We start from the raw sequence: 20,641 nt of genomic DNA on the forward strand, positions 1-20,641 counted from the left end.
AAACTTAAAGAAAGAATCTGTTGCTTTCTCAGTGTCGCAAAATTCGGCGCAATTTTAAACAAAAACAAAAAAAAATTGTCGCCGATTACGTTACTTGCTAATGCGAAATTTGAGCGCAGCTCATAAGCGGCTTCAGGTTTTCAATAGATTGAGGCAAGGAATTCGAGCAAGGCGTGTGTGTACAATTACAGACAACTTATTTTTCACACATATTCCTTCTTCAAGAAGCAATCCACTAACAGTTATTGAATGTCATGAAGGAAGCTTTGTTGTCGGAGAAATAGATGGATATATACTCGACTTGCTGTACCAATACCTGGTTCTTAAAGACGAGGTCTGCGCAAGTATTAAGGCGCAAGCCCTTAATGCCTCATCGTTGTAAGGAGGAGTTGTCGGCAGAAATCTCACGCTTTTCAATTGGTCGAAATGGTCGTGGTGTCACAGTGCGCGAATTTCAAACGGGGCCAATTGTACACTCTGAGAAAAAAACCGGCCCAGGGGGGAGTAAAGACAACTTTAGTCCTGAAAACGGCTCGTTATGCCACAAATGCGTGCCGTGCGCAATCTCAACGGACTAACTGCCGAGAAAGAACTAACGGGGGGCGAATCGCAGCATAGCAGCACGCGAAAATCGCGCGAGAAGACCCTGACTGCCATAGTACTCAATTTTTGAAGCGCAGGGCGTGGTCTAAGGTCAGTTAGAGCACCGCCGCTGCCTGTGATGAAGCGAATACCCTTTTGCGTGAGAAAAAGGCTTCGTGTCAGCGAAATGGCTGGCAGCTGTGCAAGTGCATAAACAATTACTACAAGCTTCAATAGGTGTCAAATGTGAGTTGTAAAGGTTAGGGTTGAACAAGTACACGTAGTTTCATATCGTTGCCGTTGTTTACGAGCTTATTTGATGCTTGTAAGTATCGGCGACACTTAGCGAATCGGTGGGTGGCAAGCAGTCAATTCTCTGTCACCGCTGTCCGCCAGTAACAGAAAGCGAAGTGAACCATCGCCTTCTATATTTGATTTCAACAGGCTGTAATGTGCAGCTGCCAACTGCAAGAAATAAGACCATTTTATACGCAAAAAAAATGAAATGAAAGAAAACAACTGTAGCGGTTGTGGAGTACAGGCCGTAATGTATACACAGTTCAGCACTTCTTTTCTGACCAAAACGCGATTTAGACCGTTGTGCGTGCGCATTAAAGCTTATCGCAGGTTGTTTCAAAAGCATATGACACCAAAATCATCATACTGTGCTCTAAACAGCAATATGTTTGATAACAATTTGAGCGGTAAGGACAGACAATGTCTGTGTGTCGCATATAAGGCTTTTATTTTCTGCCGTGGACCGACCGCTGTGGTGGCTTAGTAATATCCGCGCTCGGCTCATAATAGAAAGGTTGTTGGTTCGAATCCTGGTGTTTTTATGCATGTTTATTTCTGTTTCCTTTATCGTTATGCTTGTCAAGTTCTGCGGGAAACTGTCCGGCTATAAATTACGCTGGAAATCACGCGTCGTTTGCATCTTTTCATAAAACGTCTGCTCCCGGGGACTAACGTTGCACCCTTTCCAAGGGGACCAATAGTTACACACTTTGCAGTTAGTCCCGAAAAGGACGATTGCCAGTGGCAGTTCAGTTAGTCCCCATAAGGACTAACCTCTCGCCCCTTGTTAGCCCCTTTTTCCTAAGAGTGTACTTTAGCTAGTAACCATGCAACCAATTAAAGGGGTGGTGTAGTTATGCTCCAAGTGAATAAATTAAATAGAACCGAGTACGAAATTGATGGAGTTGGGGAATCGAACCACGGTTGGTAAACATTTATTAAAACAGTCAAGGGACCGAAGTAAAGTGGCTGTTTGGACTTGTTGGTCCGTCATCATCATCATCATCAGCCTGACTACACCCACTGCAGGGCAAAGGCCTCTCCCATGTCTCTCCAATTAACCCTGTTCTTTGCTAGTTGCCGCCACTGTATCCCCGCAAACTTCTTAATCTCATCCGCCCACCTAACTTTCTGGCGTCCCCTGCTATGTTTGCCTTCTCTTGGAATCCACCCCGTTGCCCTTAATCCCGTTACCTTACAACCACAACATCTCCCACCGTCTCAAAAAGATTGGCCGAAGAGCTGGTGTTAATGTCGTTCTCACAGCCCCGAGAAAACTAAAAAGCCTTTGCCGGCGCGTGAACGCCGAAGAGCCGGAAAAAATGCGCGGGTGCACAACAAACCACCAGACCCGCTTCGTGGAATGCGCGGAAGGCGTTGTTTATTTCCTTCCGGTGAAATTGGAAGAAGTACATAGGCCAGACAGGCACCAACGAAAGGCTGAAAGAACATAAAATTAACGTTCAACAAGCACGCTGGCATATTGGAATTCATGTAAGGGATTGCACATCAAAAACTTGCTCGGCTGAGTATGCACAGTGCAATGTGATAGAAAAGCATACCGACCAGCTCGTTCGCGAGATAATTGAGGCAGCCGAGATAATGAAGCTTGGAGACGACTGTATCAGCAAGCCATCTGTACTTTTGACAACAAAAGAACTGGAGCTGTTGGACGCGCGATGACTCTGGGGCGGAGTGATGACACGGGCGGCAGAAGTCACGTATCTGTGTCACGTGCTGTGTGTAGGCAGTATATCAGGCAATGTTTACCTCGAAATAAACTTGTTGTAAGCCAGCGCTCGTGGTGTCTTCTTATTCTATGTGATCTGACTATGTTTTTTGCGCTGTTACTTCGAGTCGGGGTTGTTCAGTGGGTGGACCAGAAATGAAAAGAGGTGCAAGAAGAGGAAGAGAGAGAAAGAATAAGACAAGCCGCCGAGAGAGAATGGCAAAGGATACAAGAAGAGGCAGAGAAGCTCTCTGTTATAGTTATCTTAACCTATCCTGGAGGGCGCCACGGGCTACCCTAGCTGTGCATATAATGACGCAACTAATCTATTAAAAAGGTCTTCTTCGTTCGGCTACTGGTGTCGTGCTTGCTTGGCTGGCTGCTGCTCTGCGTGTGCCAGCCGGCGATACAAGAGATGGCGACGAGGTAAACAGAAGTGGACGCGAATGAGCTACAAGATGAACCTGCTTCAGCCACCGGAATTCCTGCCAGCGCCGGGAAGGCCAGCCATTCCGTGGAAGTAGTGGCGAAGGATGTTTGAAAATTATTTGCTGGCCTCGGGGAACAACGCCCACCCTGCTGATCGTAGGAAAGCGCTCTTGGTGCACTGCTTGGGCGTGGAAGGTCAGCGCATTTTCTACGCATTGCCAGAAGAACAGTCGTCAGCTTCAGCAGGAAAACAGCAAGACACAGATGCGGCCGATAAGACAACGGCCAAACAGGATAAATTTGACATCGCCATGTTTTGTTCCCACGACTAATGCCATCGCTGAGCGACAAAGGTTCCGCCAGCGTGCTCAGCTGCCAGGTGAATCCGTGGATGCATTGGTCACAGCTCTTCGAGAGCTTTCTGTTACATGTGGCTTCGGTACGCAAGTGGAAGAATTCATTCGGGACCAGCTTGTAGAAAAGACGGGCCACCGCCAACTACGGGAGCGACTGCTGCTAGAAGGTTCTGCTCTGACGTTGCAACGTGCGCTCGACATTGCCAGAGCAATGGAAACGACAGAGCAGCATTCGCTGCAACTCGCTCCACGTACGGGTGTTGACGTAATAGAGCGTCATGCATCACCAACCGGGCGACCAGAACGTTCTGCAGTCTCTAGAGCAGCGCCAGGCCAGCCGACTACCAATTTTAGGGGTTGTTTCCGCTGCGGCTCCCCGCGGCACATAGCAAGTTCTTCAACCTGCAAAGCTAGAACAAGGACGTGCAACAAATGTGGTAGGCTGGGTCATTTCGAACGTATGTGCAGAAGTCTGGAAGAGCCAAGGCAACCCTTGCCCATTCGAGGGGTTACTGCCGAAGATGAAATTGGAGTTATGACAGTTCTTCACCTGGGGCGAAGGCATACAACAGGAATACAGGTAGACGTGCAAGTGCACGCTGTCACTATTTCCTTGTTAGTGGATACCGGCTCCGCGGTCTCAATTTTGTCCGCAGCTACATACGAGAGACTGAAGCTTCCGACGTCGTTGCAACCATCTACAGCCACCCTCTTCGATTTTTCACGCAATCGCATTGTTGTGCGGGGATGTTTCGTCGCTCCCGTTGTATTCCGCGGTCGCCAAGCAAACGTGCTCTTCCATGTCGTGCTAGTTGGAACGGACATCCTGGGGTTGGACGCCATCGTCGCCCTGCATCTGCAAATCGATGGCAGGTGCGTAAACTGCATGACACCTTCGTATGCGCCTCACGGCATTCCCAGTGAATTGCAGGCCGACTTTGCACACTTGTTCGATGGGAAGCTAGGGCTGGTTAAGAACTTCATTCACAAGGTGCGAGTTCGTGAAGGCGCAACTCCAGTTGTTGCGAAATTGCGGCGATTACCGTTAGCAGTAAGAGACCAGGTGTCCGAGGAACTAAATCATCTTGAACGTGAGGGTATCATTGAAAAAATTGACAACTCTGAATGGGTATCGCCGTCTGTCATTGTGCGGAAAAAGGACGGGTCAATACGCCCTTGCGTCCTTCACGCCTGCCCCGAAGGTATTCCTGAGGTACGTGGATGACTGTTTTTGCATCCTGAAGAAAGAAGCATTGCATGACTTTGCTATTCATCATAACAGCTTGGAACCAAGCATACACTTCACCGTTGAAGAGGAAATCGACGGCCATCTCCCGTTTTTAGATATTCTCGTTTGCAGACAGTCTTCACGTCTGAATTTCACCGTTTACAGGAAACCCACGCACACCGGTCGTTATCTCCATTTTAAGTCCGTTCACCCTAATTGCCAGAAACGTTCCGTGGTGTCTTCGTTCCTCCGACGAAACGAAGTGTGTTCTAGAGGAGAAGACCGGATTGCTGAAGATGTACGTGTACGGCGAGACTTGTCCACCTGTGGCTATCCTGTACACGTCATGGACTCTGTACAGCTTCAATTGGAACGTCCCAGGCTGCAGGCAAATCGCGCAACCCAGAAACGAGCCGCGATTCCCTATGTCCCTGGCATCAGCGAACCTTTCGCGCGCATATTACGGTCATACGATGTATGCACCCGCATGTACCCACTCGAAAGCTGAGGAGTCAGCTTGTGCACGTCAAAGATAAACTGAAGAAGGAAAAGTTCCCAGGTGTTATTTATTCGATCTCATGTGCGGACTGCCCGTCTGTGTACATTGGCGAGTCGGGTGACTTTGAGCGGAGACTGCGTGATCACAAAAATGACGTCAAAAACCGGCGCGCAGATCAAAATGCGCTTGCCGAGCACTCAGTATCCGCCAAACGCAACATAGACTGGGCAGAGGCACGTGTGATCGAAAAAGAAAAGGACAAGATATCACGCCTCTATATGGGATCGCTGATTATTCAGACGACAGCGCATACGCTTAATCGGAATGACGGAAACTTGCCCCAAATCTACGCCAGGTGCCTGGGTTCGCTCTTGTGCCGTGTATAAAATGGACAACGCAGCTACGTTCTGCCTCATTGTGAACAAGGCTCCCGTGGGGGAGCCGAAACGTCATCTCATCTTTTCTTTTGGTCGGCGCCTTTTAATTTCGTCATAATATTGTAGCGTACTTGTTGACGAAGGGGGCTTTAATAGCAGGCACGAAGACAGGGAAGGCCAGGCAAGCTGGGGCAGCAAAGGCGACAGATTCCTCACGGCGCGAGCCCTACTTCGTCGTCGTCGTATGCGCCACCTGGCAATACTAGGTGGCAATATGTACCAACTCGTCCAGCTTTTTTCACTCCTTAACGGAGTGGATTCCAAGAGAAGGCAAACGTAGCAGGGGTGGCAGAAAGTCAGGTGGGCGGATGAGATTAAGAAGTTTGGGAGGATACAGTGGCCGCAACTGTCAAAGGACAGGGTTAATTGGAGAGACGTTTGCCCTGCAGTGCGAGTAGTCAGGCTGATGATAATGATGATAAAGGATTTAGACAAGGTTGTCCTCTATCACCGTTGCTGTTCATGCTTTATATTATAAAGATGACAAGAAGGCACAAGGAAGTAATCGTGGTTATAATCTGTCGTACAGATTAGGTGGAAAGGTCATTGAGCAACGTTTCCCAGGCTTAATGTATGCGGACGATATCGTACTGTTAGCAGAAAGGCAGGAAGATTTGCAAACTCTGGTTAAGTGTTGTGGAGACGAAGGGCATGTTCTAGGTTTCAGGTTTAGCGCAACTAAGTCAGGTGTGATGATTTTCAAAGATACAACCGAGCAGATTCTTACAATACAAGGCCATGAAATACCCAGTGACCGAATAGAAATATCTCGGGATATGGTTAAAAGAAGGGTAGATATACAGGGAAAAGCACGAACAGTCTCTTAGGGCAAAACGGTGAAGAGATCCCGGGATACTGAAACATAAAGCAATATGGGGGTACAACAAATATGAAGTACTAAGAGGTATTTGGAGAGGAATAATAATGCCGGGGCTTACTTTCGGAAGCAACGGTTGAAGGTACAAGTGGTTGGGCTGTGAATCGAAGACGCCATGCCGAATCTGACCACACAGCAGATTCTGGGCGCCTAGAACTCTAAACATACTTAACAGAGCTTTCACTCCGTATAACCAGGTTCAGCGGAGTTGGACGACAGGCATTTTTATTCCTTGGGCTTTACACTTTTAGTTCTGTCTAGGAGCATCTCTGCACACCCCTGTTAGGCGTTTGGCGTCGTGGGTTCCTTGCTAAACAAATAAATTTGGCCCAATTTCTAGCGCAGAAAGACTAGTACAAAGGAAACGAAGTGTACAGGGAACAGCACCTCTAACAACTGCAATTTTTTTTTAAAGAACACTGCTTTTATACAGCAACCATTCTTAACAACAAAATGCAATCACCACTTATGATGTCGCCGTGATTATCTCCTCCACTCTAGGCATGAAAATGGGTGAATTAGGATTTACTTATGTCGAAGATGCCTGATCTCTTTTTCTCTGAACGATATCGACTATTTGATGACACGCGTGTTCCCGGAGATTTTAATTTAGATGGCTTCAAGCTGCGCTCGACACCTGCGCAGACTTGTGAAGATGTGAAGTTAACCGAGAATGCCTGAGTAATTTGCGATTCGCTGATGACATTGCCTTGGTAGGTCACTCAGGAGATGAACTGTAAAGCATGATCAATGAGTTAGACAGGAAGAGCAGATGGGTGTCTAAAAATTTACATGCAAAAAACCAATGCAATATTAAACAGTCTTGCAAGGGAACAGCAGATGACAACTGGTAGCGAGGAGCTGGAAGTGACAAGGAAATACGTCTACTTAGGGCAAGTAATGACCGCTGATACGGATCACGAGAAAGAAATAGCTAGAAGAATAAGAAAGCGGTGGAGCTCATATGGCAGGTTCTCTCAGATCATGAATGGCAGTTTACCAATATCCCTCAATAGAAAAGTATACAACAGCTGTATCTTACAACGTGGAGGCTAACAAAGAGGGTTCAGCTTAAGTTAATGACTGCGCAGCGAGATATGGAAAGAAAAATGATAGGTGTAACGTCGGATCGGAAGCGAAGAGATCGTAAGCGGGCGGAGTGAGTGAGGGAACAAACGCGGGTTAATGACATCATAGTCGAAATCAAGAGGAAGAATTGTGCTTGGGCAGGGCATATAATGAGAAGGCAAGATAACCGCCGGTCCTTAAAGGTAACGGAGTGGATTCCAAGAGAACGAAAGTGTTACGGGGTAGCAGAAAATTAGGTTGGCGGATGAAATTAAGAATTTCGCGGGGATAGAGAGGCCGGAGCTGGCCAGGACAGGGTTAATTGGAGAGACATGGGAGAGGCCTTTGCCTTGCAGTGGGCGTTGTTTGGCTGTTGATGATGAGGAAAATAATGCAGGACGTCATTATCAGACTCAAGAACACAGCCCAACTAAAGGTACTAAATAATAAAGACCTTAGTACAAAATACGATAAAATCTCTCTATCAGCTAGCTCAGAAGCGTGAATTGCTGGGTGAGTTTGTTATTCATGTTCGATAAAAAAAAACAGCCAAAACGAATACGCAGGACAAGAAGAAGGCGCGCACACAAACGCTGTTGCCATACTTGCATCTTATTTCTTGCTCATTCATGTACTTAAAGCCATTTTCTTGCGCAAGCGCCCAGGAAGAACACACACTATCAAGTCCGGTCATCACTCCATCTCTTATAAAAAAACGCCGCTCTTTCTCTTTGATAATAAAAGACGCATCTCTTATGCAGGACCGCTCATCCTTTTTTGATGAAAAATGCGCCAAGCAGTTCTCGCTCGTGCCTGAATTTCCCCCTGCCAATAATCCTACAGTTTGTTTTAGCGGAAATTAAATTGTGTGCACGACCTATAAGCCGCGTTCCAAGGAGGCCATCTTGCCATTTCATTCGTCAAAGCTAATCAAGAGAGGCATAGCTAGGTCCCGTCTGAGATGAGAGCTTTTGAAATCCTGCCAGCACAAGGGAGAGGAAAGTTACAAAGTAGAAGCCTGGCAGAGTTGGTAGGTACTCATTCTGGAACAGCGCGAACAGGACACGGACGAGCGCTGACTTACAACTTCGGGTTTGATGCAGTGTGCCCTCTCTTAAAGTGCGCAGTACAATGAATGGAAAAACAAGAAAACGTACATAATGTACATCAAAAGGGAGTGAGGCATTCAAAGAACACTTTTCGTTACAAAGATATCATATTTTGGGGAAAGGAACGTCATTTCTTTGTCTGATAAGAACGCAGAAGGCGCACGGACAGAGGTGTATTTATGCAAGTAACGCAGTAGAACAGCGTCTGGGGCAAGTTGGTCCATAGCTTGAGTAGAAGAAGTCACAGTGTAAGAGTATATTTAGGTGTTGACACTGCACCCGGCGGCGCGACCAGACCTTGTTCGCTGCCCCATGCGCTTCTCTCGAACGCGGACAGATGACGCCACACGACGGGGTCTTGTCTAGACGCCGGCTGCACCGGCCACACTTCAGGAGTTGCGCGATCGTTCGGTGCCGCGGCATGCACGGGCGCTATTTAAGTTTGTTTGTTTGTTTGTTTGTTTGTTTGTTTAGGTGGTTTAACGTCCCAAAGCGACTCAGGCTATGAGGGAGGCTGTAGTGAAGGGCTCCGGCTATTTCGTTTTTATGTCTAGTGCAGTGCACTTTTAGCTACGCGACGCGAAAATGGTTTAGAGGAATTTCCTCTGGCACATCTCTGTTAATGCCCATCTTTTAAGCAGACACCGACGATTCTGAGCTGTTGTCTCCCTCAAGGAAAGACTGGCGTGCACGCGCAGAGGTAAAATGCTTACGCGACTGTAAACTGGGATTGATGGATGTCACTTGAGTATAATTGCAGTTGGCATGCTAAAGCGATTTGTAGACATCAATAACGTTGGGCCACGAACTTCTCCATTGAGCGTTCTAGGCTCCGGCAAATTATGCAGCTGCATATTTGTTATAAATGTTACCGGCATAATTAACCATCTTTTTGACACCGAAATGTACAGCGTGTGGAAACTGACCACCGAAAGTAATTGCTCCGCTGTCAAGGCATGTACAGAAAACGCTGAGCACCTAGAATGTTAAGTACAGGGACCAGTGCACGACAAACATTAGCCCCATTAGCACCACGAATACCGATGAAGACAGAGCTCGCACTTACGTAAGGAGGCGCGTCCATGTTTCATGGTTGAAGAAGGGCACGTGCCTTGATCAGCTGACACGCATGATGGACTCCAGCCACATGTGCGCAGTTTCTTTTGAGGGCTCCATGATGGATCGGCATCTTTTTGTTTTTCACAAGCCGTACCCGAGGGCAGTGCAGCCGCGGCGGGCGCAGACCGCTTGCTCGGATGCATAGCAGACGTGGCTGCAAACTGTCGTTTTTTTTTTTTTTTGAAGCTTTCTTGAAATTGCCAGATATTTGGGAGATCCGAGAAAAATACTCGGCACAGCATTCGCCAGCAGCACCGCTTTCTTGGGTGCACTTGCCCTTGGCAGCGACAGGGGCAGCGGGACAAAGCCTGACCGACTGCACGCTTTTCTTGTCACCCACAGATACCCCTGATCTGCTGTGCTGTGCCGTAATCCACGTGCCAGGATTTTCATCCTTCGGAAAAGAACTTTTTGTGACGTCACGGCAACGCCTGCGGTGCCTACGTCTCGCAAGTTATTCTGCTCATCGCCGAGGGCTGCAACGACAGGGAACCACCACCAGGGGCCATCAACTACATAAGCGCCATCGGACCAGCGTCTACCTCACTTGGCAGCGACAGGGGCAGCGGGACAAAGCCTGACCGACTGCACGCTTTTCTTGTCACCCACAGATACCCCTGATCTGCTGTGCTGTGCCGTAATCCACGTGCCAGGATTTTCATCCTCCGGAAAAGAACTTTTTGTGACGTCACGGCAACGCCTGCGGTGCCTACGTCTCGCAAGTTATTCTGCTCATCGCCGAGGGCTGCAACGACAGGGAACCACCACCAGGGGCCATCAACTACATAAGCGCCATCGGACCAGCGTCTACCTCACTTGGCAGCGACAGGGGCAGCGGGACAAAGCCTGACCGACTGCACGCTTTTCTTGTCACCCACAGGTCTGTGGTTGTGCTCCTTTTACGTTTATAGTATTATAGTACCTTTTCCCTGCTGTCGCTGCCAAGCTGACGTTGCCTTTGAAATATGCCTACTGATGTCGACAAGCTACGTGAAGAACTCCGAATAGAATTCCGAAAGGAAATTGCTTCGTTGCGTAGCTCAATCGAGAGGGACGTTCGAAAAGAGTGCCGCGAATTATCCAACAGTGTTGACTTCTGCTCCAAAAAATTTGATGACATAGCTGCTGAGTTTACAGCGCTTAAGGAAGAAAACAAGGTACTCAGAGCTGAAAATGCTACACTGTCATCTGAGCGTGATGGACTCAAGAAGCTTGTAGAAGATTTTGAACAGCGATGCACTGTTCTAGAGCAGTATTCCAGAAATAAAAACATTGAAATTAAGGGCGTTCCCGAAACTGAGCATGAGAACCTTCAAGACACATTACAGAAGGTTGGTGAAGTGATTAACGAGTCCATAGCGCTCGATGACATTGATGCTTGTCACCGTGTTCCTACCAGGAATACCACAATCCCGAACATCATTGTGCAGTTTCGCAACCGCTTGAAGCGGGACACCGTTCTAACAAAGGCAAAAAAAACCAATATGACTACAAACGACCTTGGCCACCCCGGACAAACCTCCATTTACATAAATGAGCACTTGTGTCCCGCCCTGAAAAAGCTGCTAGGAATGGCAATTTCGCGTAAAAAGGAGAAAAGCTGGAAATTCGTCTGGACACGTCATGGCCACATTCTAGCTAGAAGGGACGAAAGTTCGGATGTGGTCAGGATCGCTTGCCTGAAAGACTTAGACAAGATAAACTAGGCGTGCCCTCCCATGCACTCTTTTTGTTACTAAAGGGGTGTCCGGCTTCTTTACACAAAATGATGTTTCATCTTTGTACGCAAAAAACAAAAAAGCCTCAACTTTTTTTCATCTGAACGCACAGTCACTCTGTAACAAAGAAGATGAAGTTATTGCCCTTTTGGATGCTTTTACCTTTGATTTTGACGTTATTATGATAACCGAAACGTGGTATAAAAAAGATACGGTGCCATTGAAACTGCCGCAGTACGATATTTATCTCCAAACTCGCCCGAATAAAAAGGGCGGAGGCGTGTTGATAGCTGCTAAGAAATGTTTCCAATGCTGCCTTATTCCAGAATTCTCAAAAACGAACGAAAATTATGAGATAATTTCTTTGAAATCTGACCGCAATGTATTTTCTGCTGTATACCGTCCCCCAGCTGGGAACATCTCAGTTTTTCTGTCCTTTTTAGATCAAATGTTATCTTGGGTAACCGAAAATGACTAAAAGCTAATACTAAGTGGTGACCTTAATATTGACTTTTCGTCCTCATCTCCCGAGTCACAAGAAGCAAACAGGTTGTTCGAATGTTACGCCCTTACCAACTACATAAATGAAAAAACGCGACCGTTAACACAGACATCCATTGATGTTTTCTGTAGCAATTTGTCAAAGGAATTTATTAAGTCTGGAGTGGTACTAGCGCAAGTTAGTGATCACCTGCCAATTTTTCTTTTTGTCGAGTTGCCAACGGCATTTCGAAAGAGTAAGCCTTCCTATATGACATACCAGTGCATAACAAATGAAACTATCGAAAATTTCAGAAATGAAATACGAAAAGTTGACTGGAATCACGTCTACAAAATAACTGACCCTAGCAAAGCATATGACACATTTATAAACACACTTAAATTTTTGTACAATAAATGCTTCCCTTATAAAACAACTAAGAGGCCTAGTAAAGCGCGGAAGCCCTGGATAAATCGTCGTTGCTTAAATATGATTCAAAAGAAAAATAATCTTTTTAAACGGTTTCTTCGAACTAGGTCTTCCGACGACTTAGCCAAATTTAAATCATATCGCAACAAAGTAACTACATTTCTTCGAGAAACCAAGAAGGAATACATGGAAAAATTATTTACTGGTAATGTACAAAACCGAAGCGACCTCATGTGGAAAGGAATAAATAAAGTTCTAAACCGTACAGAACAGGAACCCGTCGAGCTAGAAATCTTAGTCCGAAATCAGAAACTTTCGGGAAAAGAACTAGCAGATACTTTTAATAATTACTTCGTGTCTTTAGTTAACAGTGTACATAATCCTGATTCCCTAAGCTATCTCAAATCTAGAAATCAAAGTAGTGCATTTTTATCACCAACGGATAGCAGTGAAATTGAAAGCTGTTTTCTTGCTCTCCGAACGAGTAGTACAAGGGACGTAAATGGTCTAAAAATTCAACCTATTAAACATACCATGGATCTAATTAGCCCTGTTTTAGAGCATATATTTAATCTATGCTTTCTGCAGGGAGTTTTCCCACAAGCCATGCAAGTTGCTAGGGTGACAGTAGTTTTTAAAGGTGGCGAGAAAAATAACTTGTCGAACTATCGTCCCATATCAATCCTCTCCATTTTTTCAAAATGCCTAGAGAAACTGCTGTACAAAAGGATCATTAGCTTTTGTATCAAACATAACTTATTGACACCTCATCTCAACATGGGTTTAGAAGTGGCCATTCCACAGATACAGCGCTTTTAACTCAAAAGGAACTAATCCTGCAATCTTTCGAACAGCACGAATTAACCCTTGGTGTATTTGTAGATTACTCAAAGGCATTTGATTCCATTAATCATCAGACAATGCTTGCTAAACTTGAGTTCTATGGTTTCCGTGGCGTTTTTCATGACATATTGCACTCTTATTTATCAGCGCGAGTACAACAAGTAGTAATTAACAATAAATTATCCGACCCGAAATCAGTTTTAGCAGGCGTCCCGCAGGGAAGCATATTGGGGCCTCTACTATTTATCATCTACATTAATGACATCGTTCTCATTGACCCACGCCCAACATTTATAATATATGCTGATGATACGAGTTTATTTTTCACCTCTAGCAATATACATCATCTGACTGAACAAGCAAACACGTGTTTACATCTTTTAAATCATTGGTCGATCGTAAACTCACTATCTATAAACATAAATAAAACAAAAGTCGTGCTTTTCAGGCCAAGAAACAAAACAGTATGCGACAGCGACATTTCACTTCGGATTGGGTCTGTGCCTTTAGAAGTTGTCCCTGTCGTAAAAAGCCTTGGAGTATATTTTGAGAAGCATTTATCGTGGTCAACACATGTCGATAAAACAGCGGACAAGCTGTCAAAAATAACTGGTGTGTTAAGTAAACTGCGCTATTTTCTGCCACAAAAAGTGAAACTAATTCTTTATAATTCCATGTTTGCTTCCGTTTTAAACTACTGTTTCACGGTATGGGGAACTACCACACTCTCAAACTTAAACAGGTTACATGTAATCCAAAAACGAGCCATAAGAAGCATTGCAAGCATCCCCCGCGACGTTACGACAAAACCCCTTTTTAATGCCTTCCACATAACTCCAATACACGATCTATATAATGTCAACTTAATAAAACGATATAGGAGAAGTAATACCTACCGTAATTTTCTTGAAACCTTGTCTCAACTAACACCTAGAGAACACACTCATGCCATAAGAAACCGAGATAAATGGTTCATTCCCCAAATACGTACTAACTATGGACGTCAAATGCTCAGCTACCACTTACCATTATTGCTAAATGCTTTGTGTTAATCTTACAAACCAGTATTTTTGCATCTTATTTCTTTTGCTGTTTTTGTCTGTTTTTATCTCTTGTTTACCTATTTTTTCCGAGTCAGTTGTGTCTCGCTTATTTTTCCTCAAACGCAATTGTTTTTGTTAGTTGCTGCCAATATATGCAATCAAACAAACCATGAAACCTTGTACGGGGGCGCAGGCGCGCAATCAAGCTCCAGTGAGAGCTTTTTGTCTGCGCCCCTAACATCTGGATGATGTAAATAAAGATTTGATTTGATTTGATTTGATTTGAACTCGGCGTAGTACGATTTTATAACGTATGATCGGAAAAGTGCGTCTCGCAGACGTGGTCGCTCGGTTGCAATATTCTGTCTGCTCTCGGAACTGCCTGGCGCCAAAAGAATAGTTCAGCAAAGCAAGACGCAGCTTAAAAAGTGACACTTGGTCTGGACAACTCTGATAGCCCGACCTGCAGTTGGGTACGAAGCATGATCGCGTCTAGTCTGCTTCTGGACCCGGCTGGACCCCTCGGGTGTGCCACAGCAACAACCAACACATCCCAGCCACTAGGTACATAGGCCGGAACGACCGCCCATGGCATCGGCCCGCGCCACCACGTGCGTTTGCACAACGATCACTGCGGCTGGTCCCAAACGGCGACACAAAAAGCTAGTTCTACCAAACTTTTGTTCACTTCACTTTCTTACCCTCCTTCACTCCTACCCTCATTCACTTTTGTAGTAACCTCCATTGCGTTGTCTTTGTCCTCGCCAGTGTCATTTCCCTGTTTTTGTTTGTGTTTTTATCGTCCCTTCACCACGCCCCACCTGGATGCAATGAACAGCTCGAAGTAGCGCCTGTCTCGTGTCATACTTTTTTTCTGTGCTCTCTTTTGCGCGCTTCATCTACTCAAGTATCTATTCGATTTTATGTCTTCTGTCCCTTCCCTGGTTATTTGAATGCATGGCCTCCTATTTGCATTGTTCGAATTCTGGTTGACATGCGCGACAGTTCCTCATGTGGGCTGCTCCTTTATCGCCCCTTTGCACATCTTTATGTTTGCGCAAATGGTCATTAATGCATCTGCCGCTCTCTCCGATGTATTTGTCACCGCAGGTTAAGGGAACTGAATATATAATTTCTTTCTCGTATGGGGCGAAAATGGTACATGGCAAAAATCGGTTTTCGTGTTTCTGAATGCATAATTGAAAATCTTGCAAGTTCATGACAACTTTCTGGTAAACACTTCCTTTTAAGTTATAAAGTTTCTTAAAGGTCAGAAAGGTGAGGAAACTATTGCTTTCTCCATCGATATCAAATATCTTTATTATTCAATACCACAAGAAACATTGCTTCAGACAGTAGAAGAGTGCATGGATCACCATGGTTATATCACTTTCCACAACGCATCGAGTACATCCGCAGAAGGCTTTCTCAAGTTACTGCCAGTGTACCTCTCCTCAACGTTTTGTAGAGGGAACAAACTCAGTTACCTTCAGAAATCAAGAATACCCATGTATAGCACTCATCCTGAGTGGCAGTTTCTTCCATTGCATAGACAGCACCTTAGTTCTATCGTTCGCAGCTCGTCAATGGCACGGGCGTTTAAATACGTCGATGATTATCTTGTGGTCATAAATGGCCCCTGCCAGTCGTTTGACTTGACCGTACAGCATGTTATGAATGTTTTTACTTGGACCATGTGCCCTCTGGTCTTATCACACGAGTTGCCTGAAAAACGCATTTCCAGATTTCTAGATATCAAGCTTTACTTTCAAGGCCACCACACATGTTGGACCTGTGAACCCCGAAATAAGAAACCGGTTGTTCCCTATTATTCAGCTCATTCCAAATTGGTGAAGCAAGCCATTGCTAGTCGGTGTGTTTGCAATGTGCTCAAAAAATCATGTCCACACAGCATGCTTTCCAGCCTTGAAAACCAATGTAATAGGCTATCAGAGGCAGGTTGCCATAAACAACTTTTAATTTCTGTCTACCAGAAGCTTCAAAAGCAGATAAAAAACGAGTTTGCCAAAGTGAAGAAGCTCGAGAGAATAAAGAAACAAACAAAAAGTCGCAGTCATTCCATACTGCCACAATCTGTCACATATTCTCAAAGGGTTATGAACCGTGCAAATGTAAAGGTGGCGCTTTCCACGCCAGAAAAGTTGCAAACATCTGCAATCGCGTACACCCTTTTCCTAAGACAGTAAGAACATGCAGGACCAGTCATCAAAAACGATTCGTCCCATGCGAGAAAGAAATGATCAGTTCAATTCCCTTAATATGCGGTAACAAATACATCGGGCCTACGGGCAGGTGAATTAATAGCCGTTCCCGTGAACGTAATAAAGATGTGCGAAGGAGTTATAAATGACATATAGTTGTTGTTGTTGTTAGTGGCTATTTATTGGTAATAATAAAATAAAATATGAAGGGAAAAGATGTTGCTAGCCGCGGCATCTGTCATCGAAGCCTGGAGCACCTGAGCTGCGGCTAGCGGGAATAAAAGGACTGGGAGAGGACAGGGAGAAGGAAAGAAAGGGGGAGCGATAGAAGAAAGGATAGGGGTAGGGCGCCAGTATACACTAAGGGACATATAGCAGCCCATATGAAAAACTGTCGGGCATGTCAACCACAACTCGAACAATGCAGAGTCATAGGATAAGAGAACTTCTTGCTGGGGTACTTGGTAATTCATTGTAAACTAAAGGCGCCAAAAAACCACACACGCACACGACAAGAGAACGGGCCAGAGCACGCAGGTCAACTAACCAGGGAAGCGATTGGAGGCTTTAACATAAAAGAAAATAAATATACCTGTGTCAGTGAACCTTCTGTGCTTTTATCAGACAAAGAAATGACATTCCTTCCTGCAACAACATGATACCTTCGTGACGACAAGTGTTCTTTGATTGCCTCGTTTCCTTTCGATGTACATCATGTATGTTTCCTTGTTTATTCCGTTCATTGTACTGCGAATTTTACAAGAGTACGCATCGCAATAAACTGGCAGTTGTAAGTCAGCGCTCGTGTTCTACGTTCCGTTCTTCGTCCGTTCTCTGCTTGAGCTGTCTTAGAAGGAATGTTTAGTTACAGCTGTCGGGCTTTTCACTGCCCCTCCTTCAGGCAATCACAGCTGATGTGGATGCTGAGGAACAAGGCAGGCGGCGACGGCCTCATATGCATAAGCTCGCCCACAACCTGAAGAAGGTAGCGGGCAAGCAAGGCACCCGAGTCATTTTTTCGGCTCGCTGCGAGTTACCTCACCTGTGTAGGCGCAGGGCTGCTTGTGCTACCAAACACAACCACCAGTATGTGCGCTGTGCCACTGAAGTGGTGTACGAGTTAGCGCTGCGAGATTCGGTTCATGGCGAGATAGGTACGCTTTTTTCTCGGTAACATTTGCCTTTGTTTCTAGCTAGCTTTCAGCCATTTTGCCTGAATCCTGCCACGGACGTTCACCTTACTATGTTGCGATAAAGTTGCTGGTTACCCCAGTTGCTAGTTACCTTTCGTCCCGTCCACTTCTCATCCTGTTCCTCTCTCTTTACCCTTGAACATGTCGGACCAACTGGCGCAGAACTTCGCCGCGCTCGTCCTGCATAAGAGATCTGTCTGTTACTATCAAAGACAAGGAGTGGCGTCTTTTGGAATGACAACTGGGGCTTGATTGTGCGCTTTTTTTTTCATGTGCGCTTGCGCATGAAAATGGTTTTAAGTACGTGGATGAGCAAGTAATAAAGCTGTTGTAACTCCGGCGACAGCGTGTAGGTGTCTGCCTTTTTGCTGTCCTGTGTCTTCGTTTTCGCTGTTTTTTTAAAGATCAGAATACTAGTATGAGCTGAAATTTTCTGCTCGAAACTATGATACATTGTGGATGGCAGAAGAGTATGCAACACTGAATATTTAAAACAAAAAGGTATCATCATCCACCATACGCCTCAGAGAACTCCTCATCAAGACATTTCCTTTAAAACCGGTATTTTCACAATACCATTTATTTCAATTGAGTATGTTAGGGATAAGTTCATCATTTGCCTCGCATAATTAGTGCGAACCTGTAGCACTTCTATTTCTTCTCTTTAGGGTGTATATCTGGGCGGGTCCACTTGTTTTAAGGATGCAAGACAGAGGAGGAATTCGCTGCGGTGGGAGGTCATGAATTTGTTTACTGTGGAATATTGTGTACAATAAATAACGATGTTGTAGTCATCACCATCAGCCTGACTACGCCCACTGCAGGGTAAAGGCCTCTCCCATGTCTCGCCAATGAACCCTGTCCTTCGCCAGTTGTGGCCACCGTATTCCCGCAAATTTCTTAATCTCATCCGCCCACCTAACTTCCTGCCGCCCCCTGCTACGCTTGCCCTCTCTTGGAATCCACTCCGTTACCCTTAAAGACCAGAGGTATTCTTGCCTTCGCGTTACATTCCCCGTCCAAGCCCATTTCTTCCTCTTGGTTTCGGCTAGGATGTCATTAACCCGCGTTTGTTCCCTCACCCACTCCGCCCGCTTCCGGCCTCTTAACGTTGCACATATCGTTTTTATTTCCATAGCTGGCTACGTTGTCCTTAACATAAGCTGAACGCTTTTCGTCAGCCTCCAGATTTCTGCCCCATAGGTAGATGTCGGTAAGATACAGCTGTTGTAGACTTTTCTCTTGAGGGATATTGGTAAGCTGCCATTTATGATCTGAGAGAACCTGCCATATGCGCTCGACCCCATTCTTATCCTTATAGTTATTTCCCTCTCCTGATCCGCATCCGCTGTCACTACTTGCCTTAAGTAGATGTATTCCCTTACCACTTCTAGCATTTCGCTACCTAATGTGAACTGCTGTTCCATTGCGTGACTGTTGAGCATTCTTTGGTTTTGTGAATGTTAATTTTAATGCCTACTTTTCTACTCTGCTTGTCTAACTCATTGATCATGCTTAGCAGTTGACCTTAGCAAGAGCTAGCAAGGCAACGTCATCAGCAAACTATAGTGAAATTCAGACTGGACCAGTATAGGAGTTTTTCTAGAACGGCGTTTCTTTTGACAAGGCATTTCCTTTTATAATATAAGACCAATAACCAGTTTTAATAACTATACACGCGTTTATCTCGGCTGCCAGTCGGACTGAGCTGCAAAGCTTTTAAAAATCGTCCGTGCAGGATTGGCGTGCCTTGCGACAAATTTCTGCTTCACCAAGGCTGAGTCGAAAACTTTTTCTGTGCTTACAGGGAGCAAATCTGGTCAACCTTGCAGTGAACCGTAGTGTACAGGTTGTTCGTCATATCGTCTAAATGTCAAGTTTATATAATCTCCCATTTCAAAGTTAGGGGTGGTTAAATAACAAGATGTCGCCATTTCGATTCCTCTGTCAACCGCTCAATCCTGCGCTAATCCGCTGGTTCTTTTCCGATTGCACTATATCACCGCACAGCGCCAAGTGAATATCAAAGAGAAGCGAGGGAAGAAAGCGAACTGCCCCGTTCGGATATGCGCACAGCGACTTAAGCGTCCCATTTTGAGTAATCTGATAAGCGTCCAGCGAGAGGTGTAAATCTCAAACGAAGCAGCACCACGCCAATCAATCAGTCCGTCTGCGTAAAATGACGTTCGGCAAAGCGCGTGGCTTTGATGCCGCTTCAGCCGTCTTCGGAAGGTATACTGATTGGCTACGAGTGTTAATTTCTGTATAAAAAGAAGCAGCATAGCTTAGCCTGAAAGTGGCTGGCGCGCAACTTAACGAGGCCCGCAACAGCAGCAAAACGGTGGGCACGCTGGAAGACAGGAAAACGTCGTTTCGCTTGCACAAGTCCTAGCTTGATTTCGCAGGAGGCGCAGCAGCGTGGCACCGAATGCGCAGCGGGTAGCAGTTTGGGCGCGACACTCACCGCAAGGTCAGGCTGACGGGCCGCAGACGAGGGTCTGGCGGTGGGGGGAGCCCGGCTGCGTGCCAGCAGCACCGCGGTCGGCGCCCTCCTGCGGCGGCGACCCGCGTCGGGGCCTCCGCCGGGGTCCCCGCAGCTGACGTCGCCCCCCATCCCGAGGGCGGAGACAGGCGCGGGACGGAGCGCTGCACAGAGGGCGTCACGCACGAAACCGTGTAATTCGCGGCAGTAATAAACGACGACAGAAAACACGAAAATCTCTGGACGTTAAATGCCGCGCTTTTATGAATAGCAATACGCAGCTTCAGTTAAGCTACGACACTGAACGGTTATAAAGTGCTCTGCAACAGCAGCACCAGAGGGGAGCAGGAGGAGTTTTCTGGAGCTAGAAGCAATGTTCTTGGAGTCATCTAGTACACCGAGTTTGTAGCTCTTCTCATTATCATGTATTCGTCCCCTTAAGGGCCCCTGTCGAAGTACTACATGATGAGATGGCGGGGGGGGGGGGGGGGGGTGATACA

General features: G+C 46.0%; 1 protein-coding gene and 1 pseudogene across 4 annotated transcripts in view; one reads left to right on the plus strand and one right to left on the minus strand.

Moving 5' to 3' along the window:
• LOC149325751 (uncharacterized) overlaps positions 1–20,257 on the minus strand; it is a 113,506-nt gene extending 93,249 nt beyond the window's left edge. Inside the window, exons 1-2 of one of the 4 annotated variants that reach the window (XM_089562669.1) lie at positions 20,124–20,257; positions 17,751–17,839 (exon numbers count right to left, since the gene is read on the minus strand). In XM_089562669.1, the coding sequence (XP_089418795.1) occupies positions 17,751–17,773 (23 nt within the window). In that variant the 5' untranslated portion in view covers positions 17,774–17,839; positions 20,124–20,257. Of the gene's footprint in view, positions 1–9,677; positions 9,808–17,750; positions 17,840–20,123 lie in introns of those variants that run through there. The other 3 variants (XM_089562670.1, XM_089562671.1, XM_089562668.1) reach the window with 3 other exon arrangements.
• On the plus strand, positions 3,067–8,283 carry LOC149325754 (uncharacterized; annotated as a pseudogene).
• Positions 20,258–20,641: the final 384 nt, after the last annotated feature.

Source organism: Amblyomma mixtum, chromosome 10 (assembly GCF_055824585.1).
Source record: "Amblyomma mixtum isolate Tamu chromosome 10, ASM5582458v1, whole genome shotgun sequence".
In the NCBI taxonomy this organism is placed as follows: Eukaryota; Metazoa; Arthropoda; class Arachnida; order Ixodida; family Ixodidae; genus Amblyomma; species Amblyomma mixtum.